The sequence below is a fragment of the Coffea arabica genome, chromosome 8c (assembly GCF_036785885.1).
Source record: "Coffea arabica cultivar ET-39 chromosome 8c, Coffea Arabica ET-39 HiFi, whole genome shotgun sequence".
NCBI classification, from domain to species: Eukaryota; Viridiplantae; Streptophyta; class Magnoliopsida; order Gentianales; family Rubiaceae; genus Coffea; species Coffea arabica.
This window is the reverse complement of record NC_092325.1, coordinates 1254957-1266238: the sequence shown is the minus strand read 5'-3', so window position 1 is coordinate 1266238 and position 11282 is coordinate 1254957. Positions and strand designations below refer to the sequence as shown.

Here is an 11282-nt window from a genome sequence, read left to right as displayed (position 1 = left end):
GAATCACTTAAAATTCTATTTTTTTTTTTATTTTTTTGCATGTTATTTAACAAGAAATAAAGGTATTTTATTGTTATTAGATTAATAAATATATAATTATTTTTAAATAAATATAAATGAACGGGTCAAATCAACCTTCTCTCCACTAATTAAATAGATTTAATTAGATACTATTCATTTAGATCCATTCAAAATTAATGGACGAATTTGACAGGTTATTAATGAGCCGATTTGAATGGGTCAATATAGTTACTTTACGCTCTAACCTTAGGCCAGAAATTGCAATCCTGAGTTGTTGTATGTTTCCACTTTCCACGGTGTTCACTGCAAAGTCGACAACAACAGCATCCCTTCGACAACAGAAGATAAGGAAATACACCCAAAACAAAACAACATTAATTAGCTTCCCTTCGACAACAGAAGATAAGGAAAAACACCCAAAAAAAAAATAGTTTCCATTTTTCCTAAACACCAGAAAACGCAGAACATAAACATAGATTAAACATATGGCCTCCATTGTCCTATATCTCAACAATTCGGCAAAAGACATAACATTTCCCCTGCTTGAAGACCGGTTTCAGTTCCTGAATCCGAATACTAGCTCCGACTCATTGTTTTCAAGTCTTGCCGGGACGGTTCGGATCCTGCTTTGTGTGGCAAATTCACCGGTTAACTCCGAAACTTTGGATAAGTATCCATCCCTGGAGTGTGTTGTGGGCTCGACCACCGGCCTTAACCATATAGACCTCGCCGAGTGTCGCCGCCGGGGGATAAGGGTCACCAATGCCGGTGATGCTTTTGCTGATGACGCAGCGGACTATGCGGTTGGGCTGTTAATTGAAACTCTTCGTCGAATCTCGGCGGCTGACAGGTTTGTCCGGGCCGGGTCTTGGGCTGTCAAGGGACAGTTCCCGTTAAGCTACAAGGTCAAAATTTCACCCCTACTGTCTTAATAATACTCCTCTGAACCTAATAATATTTATTTATTTAGTATATTTATCTATTAGTTACGGTAAATTGTCTATTCCATCTATATCATAAGTAGTTTTTTTTTTTTGATAAGAAAGAAGTTACTAAAATTGAAACAGTCAGTACAAGATCCAGAGCGAAAGATCGAGTTTAAGATCTTGAATTTACAAAACAGGGCAAACAAAATGCCCTACAATCATTCTCTACTAGTTTTGCGATGGCTGCAGGCTGGTCATTGTACTCAAGAACCTTGAGGCCTTCTTCCTCTGTTTCTGCACCCGATTTTGCCAAAAAATCTGCACAGCAATTTGCTTCTCTGAAGACATGCTTAATAGTAGTTGTGATGAAGCTCCTCATGATATTCCTGCAATCATGAATCATAGAAGAGTAGGTGTAAGTATCATTAGTTCCTGTAGAGATCAAATGGACAATCACAGAAGCATCCATCTCAATATGAAGGTGTTGAATATTAAGAGATTTAGCCAGCAGAAGCCCATCTCTTAACCCCTATAATTCCGCACTTGTATTTGAAGTCCACCCCAAATTTTTACTAAACCCACTAATCCATTCCCCAAGGTGATTGCGTATGATTCCTCCAGCCCCTGCTAGTTCTGGGTTTCCAATTGAAGCACCATCAGTGTTGAGTTTGAAAGTATATGGAGGGGGTGGTTCCCAAGCAATCATGATAAAATCCTTATGTCTGATGGTTTTATTACTTATGGGTCCAATGCTTAGGAATTCTGCTGCTTTTGCAATTGTTGTTGAAGGAAGATTTGATGGGCAGGATTGAGGTTCAAATAGAGCCCTGTTCCTATTCTTCCATAATATCCAGCAACCAAATGCTGCGATGGTTCCCCATGGTATGCCATAGTGGGGTGATAAATCTGTCATGTTGCATATCTTTTTTAACCAAGAGCAGAGATTTTGCCCTATAAAAGGCCAAAAATTTCAAGGCACAGCTATCTTTCTCCATAAAACTTTGGCTCTAGGATAGAAAATCAGGACATGATAGGTGTCTCCTCTATTATTATTGCATAGAGGACGACAATCTTCTTGGATAATGAATTTTTTGAGTAGATTGCTCTTGATTGGGAGCTTGTCTTGGCATGCAATCCATAGAAAATGCCTTACTCGATTACTGGCCATGATCTTCCATATCCAATCCCTCTCAGTTCTTTCAACAAGGGTGTTATTTGAGCAAATAAAATCTACTGCTAATTTAAGGCTAAATTGTCCATTTGAGGTAAGGAGCCACTTAAGGCAATCTTCTACAAGAGAGATAATTTGTCTAGGGATAGCCTTTATAACTTTGACAACAAAATCAGGGAGTATTATGGAGATAACGTTAAGGTTCCAAGACTCTCTTTCTCCAAACATTTGGAAAACCACCATATTTTCTTCCCCTTCAATAAGTGGGTCAGCAATGAGGTGTCGAAAGGGCCCTAGCCCTGTCCAATTATCAGCCCAAATTCTCATAGTCTTGCCATTCCCAATAGTCCAATTTGGTCCACTATTATAGAAATCCACCCCCATTTTTAGGCACCTTTTATTAATAGACGCCTGCCTATTATTCAAGATGAGTTTTCTTTGTTGATTAGAACCATCTTGGTTGACATACGTATGGTTCAGAATTTGAGCCCAAGGTTGATCTTTTTTATGCCTTTGTCGCCAACAGACACCAGCCATGGCAGCCTTATTCACATCAGTAGTCTTACGAATTCCCAATCCACCTAAGGAACGGGGGGTAGATACAACATCCCACTTAACTAGATGAAGCTTTCTCTTTTCCGTAGTAGATCCTCAAAGGAAATTTCTTTGCATCCTATCAATGGTCTCACATGTAGACTTAGGCAAGGGGGCACAATGTGCATAGAAGGAAGAAATTGCAGAGGAGACTTGCTGAATGGCAGCTTTCGTTGTGACGACCCCACTTCTCCCAAGGGCGAACTCAAGGGTATCAGCGGGCCGCTTGTCTAGCTCACGCCAGGACTCAAAACTTAAAGCAATAAAACTAGATAAATCGAAAGAGCACTATATACAATATATACAATCCCAAAAGTTATATTTACATTTTCAAAAGTCTCGAGTCAAACCACTCTAATACACTATAACCACAACCAGCAGAAGATAGACCCTAAGGAGGGTACTTATACAAACCACCAAAATAAAAACAAACATACTATATGTCCAACTATTACAATCAAACCTAACTAGACTAGTGTACGTGCCAAAAGTCCCCGCGTCGGCCCCTGCTAAGGAAAACAAAAGGAAATGGGTAAGTTATATGCTTAGTAAGTAAACAGGGGCGAAAGCGTAAATTTCACATAACAACAGTTACACAGTAAGAGTAAAGCAAAAGCAAAAAAGTAACATCACATAATAAGGATACAGGTGGATCCAAAGTCAATTCATGTGCCATGTATGATCTCCTGCCGACACTCCGTCGACTACAATTAATGGTCCGTAGAACTTCACTTGTACTCCCACCGTACACCTTATCACCCTCTCTGGCCAGGCACCTCACAAACTTGCTCGAGCGAACGAAATTGAGCTTGGTTCACAAGCTCGGGTCACAAATTTGGTCCACATAATCGGTGAACCGGATTCACAAACTTGGTGACCTCAACTAGGTTGGACTGACTTCGACCAAACCCTAATCGGCTCGAATAGTCCATCTAGGTCATGAGATCGGGCCCCAAACTCACAAACTTCACAAAATTTATTCAAAAATCACCCCGAGCCACAAGCTCAAGGGGTTTAGTTCCAAAATGATTCATATACATATGTCATGTACAAATATGTGCGCAAACTAGGGTTTAGGTCGAGTGCGATAAAGTACACCCTCGCCTAGGTACCCTTTTCATACATATCGAAACACATAAGCAACTAACACGTAAGAGCGGCCTGAATACTTACTCAAAATACAAAAGTGGTACAAGAGCAAAATCACTTCGCGCGTGTTCGCTAGTAGTGGGCCCCACCGGCTCCGCCTAGCTCACCACTGTCTGAAATAGAAGATTGTATCATATATTATCACAAACGGCTACTAACAGATCCAAAACAAGCCAAACGGCAAAAATCGACACACGCGCTCGCGCGGAACGGCAAACGGAAACGGCCAAATCGGCCATCTCAAACCGTTTTGATCAAAAGTTAGGCTAGGAATATCGGATCAAGGTGAACGAGACACCGTTTCGAAGCTATGAGGAAGGCCTACAATTCTCATGAAGACACCTTAAACTAGATCCGAACCAACACAAGTCAAAATGATGGAAAACGTTACCAGAAGTTTGCACTTTGAATGACAGACAGGGTCTGTTTACTGGACCATAACGTCTAGCTCACATGTCCAAATCAGGAAATTCCAAAGGCATTAGAAAGCTGAGACATAAGGCTAAAACTTTGATGTTTTGGCCAAGACCTGAATCCACTCAGAACAGAACGAAAATTGAGTGCCAAAGTACCCGTCAGAACTGTCCAGATACAAAGCAGTTCTGACGATCAATCTTGTTTTGGTCATAACGGAAGCTACGGAACTCGGATTTTGACGCACTTTATACCGTTTCGAAGCTGAGACCAAGATCTACATTTTTTATGAAGGAGTTGACACCCAGATCGTACGGGATCAAAGCGGAAAACCCACGGTCAGAAGCTGAAATTCAAAACGTACACAAACTAATGTTTAAAACAGGCCTGAGTGTTCTGTCTATAACTCAGAATACACTACTCCGTTTGACATGAAATTTTACAGGCATATTTAGAACTTAAGGGGCTACATTTCATCAGAAGACCTCAACATCCAATTCCAAAGAAATTCCAGCCAAAACAACCAATTTCAGATGCAGTTCTTACATTCTGATGAATCCAGAACAGCAATAGTAATTTCAACTTTTCTCATTCTACACTACTCCGATTGACCCGAAATTTTACAGGCACTTCAAACACATCAATACCTACAACTTTCATGTTTTAAGCCAAGGCCAATTTGGCCTCTAACCATGAGATACAAAATCGGACAGAAATGAGGGATATGAAACCCAGTCTTCCAAATTTTCTTCCAAACCAAGAATTGCTTGCAATTATCAATCATTTACACCTACTAGAGTTATTAAACATCATTTCCAATCATCATAGATAGCCACACCATCATGATCATATTAAACCAGAAAAATCACCAATAAATTGAAAACTTCATCAATTCATCCAAAAGCAAGAAATAACCACAAAATTCATCACTTTAACTATCACTAGGCATCAATTAAGCTTCATTAGATGAAGGAGAAGGTTCATTCACTACTCACCTAGTAAAACAAGAGAGAGAGAGTTGCTTGACACCTTAGCTTCTCCAAACACTTTACCAAACTACTAAATAACACCTAATGAAGAGATTTTATGGAGTAGAAACAAGTTTATGTGATTGTTTTGGAAGATTTGAGCTAGATAGAAGCTAGAAATTGAAAGAGTTTTCTTTCTTCTTTGCTCAAGATGGCCGACCAAGAGGGAGGAGGAAAGAGTGAATTTTTTGTAAGTTTTTGAGATATTTTAACCAAAAGATAAAAAGTCAAAAAGGTGAATAGTTGTCCAACAAGTCCAACCAATGAGATAATGACACTTGTCACTCCATTTAAAGCATCTCTATCCTTTTTCTCTCTCATATCAATCACATCACAACCTCTACTTATCTCTTAACACCCGATAAATTTCACCCAGTGTCCGGAACATAACCTAATTGGCCGAATTTTTCCGAACTTTTCGCACTAGTGGGTCCCACGTCCGTTATATATCCTTAATTTCTTAAAAACTAACCGATATTAGAAAAATCATCTAAAACCTATATTTACTCATAAGAATTATCTGGGGAAAGTTCTAATAAAGAAAAATGTAGAAAAGGCGGGCGATAAAAAAAAACCCCACTTAAACTTTCTAATAAAATAAACTAGGGTTTTCAACCTTAATCGAGGTTAGGGTTTTTCTCCTTAGCCTTAAAACCCGAATTCCACCCCACCGATTAACGAATAACCCTCATATCAGCTTACGAACGGATTGGGGCCTCACATTCGTTCTAGCAAACGAAAGGAGTTTTGCCTTCTATCCAACAAGCCTCAGCCTGATTTTATCGACTAGGAAGGCAAAATCCCTTGGGGAGGATCTGGTATGTGATAGAGGGACCCCCAAGTATTTTCCTAGATCTTTCATGGTACTGATGCCTAAAAAAGAAGAGATCTGGTCCTACCTAGAAGGATCAGTATTTTTGGAGAAGGAGACTCCGAATTTTTCAAGACTTATGGTGAGCCCAGATTTCAGACAGAAATTTTCCAATATGGATTTTACCTCAGAAATGGAAGCATTGCTACAGCTAGAGAACAAGATTATATCATCTGCAAACATGCAATGAGAAATTGCTAGGCCCCCCTACAAACTTTTAAAGTTTCTCAACTCCCTTGTTGAACAGCCTTTTCAATACTAAGAGACAAATACTCCATACATAGCAGAAAAATATAAGGGGAGATAGGGTCTCCTTGCCTAATGCCCCTTGAAGGATTAATCCATCCCGAAGGAGAACCATTAATAAGGATAGCCATTCTAGAAGAGGAAATGCACTTCATAATAACATGAAACAAGAGAGGAAGGAAATCAAAATAATTTAATGGTTCCCTGATAAAGCTCCATTCCAGCTTATCATATGCCTTTTCCAGGTCAATTTTCAAAGCACAAAAGCTTTTTCTACCTTTCTTATTCTTGAGACTATGAATAGCTTCTTGAACAATGAAGATATTATTAGAACCTCTTCTACCAGGAATAAAACTGGTTTGGGTAGGAAAGATTATGGAATCCATGAGAGGTCTAATTCTATTGACTAGAATCTTGGACAATACCTTGTAGGGGATATTGCAAAGACTAATGGGCCTAAATTGACGGATGGTCTCTGGGTGGCTACTTTTTGGAATAAGACAGAGAAAAGTATCTTTAGTACCTTCAGGCATATCAGATAAGACAAAGATTTCTTGGACCAATTTGTAAACGGGCGTCTTAGTCTCACTCCAAAAAATTGGAAAAAGGTAGGAGGGAGACCATCTGGGCCCGGGGCCTTGAAAGGTTTCAGGTCAGCAATTGCTTGGTCTATTTCCATGGGAGAGGGCACTTTATCTAAGAGCAATTTGGTGTCAGGGTTCAGAATTCTCCTCATGGTAGGAAACTCATCAGGCTCTATAAAAGAACAAATCATATCTGTTGAGAAAAGGTTCTGGTAGAACACATAGATTTGATCCCGAAGCTGGTTATGATCATTAATCCAATCCCCAGCCTGGTTTCTAAGAAAATGGATCCGGTTCCTCTTCCTCCTTTGAATAGTTGAAGCTTGAAGGAATTTAGTGTTCATATCATTCCAGATGATGTGATTGATCCTTGACTTCATGTACCAAAGATCTTTTTCTTGAGAAAGGATCATCTCATACTCACTCAATAACTGAGCTTCTAGATCAGCAAGATATTGAGAGAAGTTAAGCTGTTGCTTATTTTGGATTCCTCGGATTCTAACTAGCAAGATTCTTTTCTCCTTGAAAATGTTTTTAAAGGTGGCTTTGCTTCAAAATTGGACAAATTCAATGAATTTGTCAATAGAAGTCAGCAAACTACTACTTTCTCCCCAAGAATGATGGACTACCTCCTTTAAGGAAGACTCCGACAGCCAGAGCTTCTCAAACCTAAAGACTTTTGTTTGTTTGACACTTTGGAATAGATTAACTAGAACGGGGCAATGGTCCGATCTAGTTCTAATTAAGTGGAGGACAGAAGAATTTGGGAATAATGAATTCCAATCAGGGTTGCAAAACACCCTATCTAATCTTTCAAGGATTAAACTGGCATCAAAATGCTTGTCAAGCCAAGTGAATTTTGGGCCAGAAAACCCCATGTCTAACAAATCACAAGAGTTTAGACACTTTTGAAATATTGAAGCATGATTTTGATTAATGGGTTTACCCCCTCTCTTTATCCACATTGGAAAGATTTTCATTAAAATCACCAAGGCATAACAAGGGGAGGGAGTTCTGGGATGCAACAAATTTCAGATTATCCCACAAAATCATCCTATTGCTAAAATTTGGACTAGCATAAACTGCAGAAAGAAGCCAAGAGGGGGTATCAGATGATACCTGGACTGTAGCATGGATTTCTTGCTCTGTTTTACTAATAATGTTGACCCGAATATCGTTTTGGTTCCATAAAAGCCATAGGCCACCTTTCCTTGCAACTGAATCAACAATCTCATACCCATTAAAAGGTAGGCTTTCGCATATGTTAACAGCTGCTTGTCCCCCTATTTTAGTTTCTGCCACTATAACTATAGCCGGTTGATGTATATCACAGAAATCCAAAAAATGATTTCTGAATGTGGTACTACCAGCACCACGCACATTCTATGTGATAATATTCATTTGGCTAAATTTCTTAAGCAGATTGACCCCTGGTGTATGCATCACTTGCTTGAGAGTCCGTCTCCCTTGATTCTACGATCTGGCCACTCTCTTCTGCCTTATTATGCCTCTGAACCTCTCTAATATTGGCCAGGCTCTCATTTTGAAATCCATATGGTGAGCCTCCTTTTCTCTGTCTATCTTGATTTTTAGTTCTATTCCTGTGACTCCGGGTGTGAAAAAAATGAACGTCCCGGCTTCTTCTCGCCAGTCTATTCTCAAGGTTAAAGGGGATAGAGAAAGAAACTCTCCTACCCATCTTCTTTGATGATGTCTGTTTGAACCCAATTCCATTTCTGGAAGGGCCATTCCGTTTCCTTCTCCAATCGCTAATTGACGGTCTTCCACTCCATTTCTTCCATCTTCGGTCCTCTGTAAATGATTTGGGTTCCCTTGCAATTGTCCATTCATGTTGAATGGATCCAGATCCATCGTGATGCTCAGTTGGGTACTGGTTGTCCACATGTGTAGCATTCCCAAGATGTCTCTTGAGTCTACTTCTCCTGGGTTCGTTCCATGTCCACGCAGTGTCCTTTCCCTCAGATAAGTGGGAGTGAAGATTGGATGGGAGCTCACTAATTCCCAATTTTCCTAGTTCAGATTGGAGCTTGAGACAATTGTGATTTAGAAGATTATCAGTTGAGATTTACTCCTCGTTCAGGATAATCAGTTGTGATTTATGCAATTTGGTGCAGTTGGTGTATATGTTTAGATTTGTGACCTACAACTACATTATAGTAATATGCTGAATATAAGCTAAATATTTTATTCGTATACATCACTTTTTTTTAGTAGTACAATAATATGCTATAATTGTATACCAAATAATGTAAAAGATATAACAACAAATTGTATAAAACCCTAACCATACTGGCTCCTTTTTCCAAATGGAACATAGTAAATGTAAGTCGAACCTAACTCAACTTAGCTTGTTTGGAGCCTTAGTCATGCAAAATTCAGTGCATAATGGCTAGTTGTGTGTGTGTATGCGTGGCAAATTGATTAGTGAGAACTTAATGAACTATCTTCATGACCCATTAATTGTTGGCATGTATTCTTCTCAGAGTTTCAATTAGGTTTCATCAACTGAATTTTGGCAAGCCTAAAGTCAACTCAAAACTAAATAAGGATTTCGGGCTTTCGGACTTTTGGGTTTGGGCCTAGATTAGTAGACTCAACCTTGACTCATTATTTAATATGAGTTTTGGGTCCATATTGGATTCGGCCCAAACTCATAATTAACCACATGATTAATATTTATAAATTATTATAAATTTGTATATGAATTATTAATATTTTAGTATTATAATATGCATAATTATGTATTATATGTATCATTTAATATGCAATTATATGTTATATAGAAGTTGACCTTTGACAAAAAAAAATATGCAATTATATGTATATTATATATATAATTATACATATGAGCGGGCCAAACCTTAATCGGGCTTAAGCCCAGTGAAGCCTAAATTCAGCTCACATTTAATTTCGGCGCAGTATTATTTAGGCCAATCTCTGTCCGGTCCTATTAAACATAAGGCTCATCAGGGTTATTGACAGCCCTAATTCTTGTGTAATTCCAAGAAGATGGTCTAGCTGAATAACCTCAGCTAGTTTATTTATGTAGAAAAATTTGGTCCGCAAGTCAATTAGCAAAGACACTTTTTTTTTATGGGAGACAAAAAATTTTGTGTTGATGGCAGGTATGGGGTAAGAGAGTGGGAATCGCTGGAATGGGAAGCATAGGCAGGAGAATCAGCAAGAGGCTTCAAGCCTTCGGGTGCAGCATTGCATACAACTCTAGGAAGCCAAAAGCCAATATTTCTTTCCCATTCTACGCAAGCGTTCAGGAACTGGCTTCCAACGTTGATATTCTAGTGGTTTGTTGTGCTTTGACAAATGAGACTCGCCACATAATTAACAGAGACGTGATGAAAGCCCTGGGAAAGGAAGGGATCATCGTTAACATTGGCCGCGGATCTCTCATTGACGAGAAGGAAATGGTTAAATTGTTGGTGAAGGGTGAAATTGGAGGAGCGGGTCTTGATGTGTTCGAGAACGAGCCTGTGGTGCCTCGGGAGCTACATGCATTGGACAATGTTGTATTGTCTCCACATAGAGGCGGTGCCGTCCCAGAATCATTATTACGGTTACAGGAGATCATGATAGCCAATATCGAAGCTTTCTTTGCAAATAAGCCTTTGCTTTCAGAGATTGAGCTGGAATCATTATCTTGGATTCTTTCCTAGGACTCCATTGTATCTCATCTGTGATACGAGAATCTGGTACTCCTATGCAACTAAAGAACTTTGTGTCTAGTTAAAGAATAAGTGCGTTTGATGAAACTGAAGAAGTTTGAATTCATTAAATTATTGAATTGTTAAGTATTAAATCTAATACATTTAAGTGCATATCACATTCAATGATAAGTGGATAGTTTATCACTTAATTTTGAAAACAAATTTTATCTAGAAAATTCAGTGCCTTTCAATTAATTTAAATGTTCAATTTTAGATTATCAAATATTTGAATATATTGATATCTGAATTCATTAAATTAGTGCTGAAATATATTATCAAATAAAGCCTTAGCCCCTCCAATTTTCCTTCCCATTATTCCTACAAAGGTAAACTCCATACTAGCAAGTTCGTAGTGAAAAAGCAGCATCAAACACTACAATTGGTGTCCCAACGTCATGCCTTCCTGAAAACTTTATTTTGCAGATAAGATAAAGGATAGATACGCATATCAAAAATGAATTTGTTGTTAATGATTTTTTTTTCTTTTTTTTTTTGGGCTAGAAGTGTCATTCTTTTTTACTTCAAAAACTATATC

General features: G+C 38.7%; 1 protein-coding gene across 1 annotated transcript; it reads left to right on the top strand.

Moving 5' to 3' along the window:
* The first annotated feature begins 314 nt into the window (after positions 1-314).
* LOC113705442 (glyoxylate/hydroxypyruvate reductase HPR3-like) lies at positions 315-10876 on the top strand. Its single transcript, XM_027227293.2, has 2 exons — positions 315-926; positions 10151-10876. Exons 1-2 carry the CDS (start codon positions 507-509, stop codon positions 10694-10696), a joined length of 966 nt encoding a protein of 321 aa, XP_027083094.1. The 5' UTR covers positions 315-506; the 3' UTR covers positions 10697-10876.
* Positions 10877-11282: the final 406 nt, after the last annotated feature.

Bases quoted from the DNA above. Each gene is read 5' to 3' on its own strand.
- LOC113705442 (XM_027227293.2), top strand. From the start codon at position 507: ATGGCCTCCATTGTCCTATATCTCAACAATTCGGCAAAAGACATAACA. The intron at 927-10,150 runs GTCAAAATTTCA...TGTTGATGGCAG, and splicing joins AGTTCCCGTTAAGCTACAAG to GTATGGGGTAAGAGAGTGGG.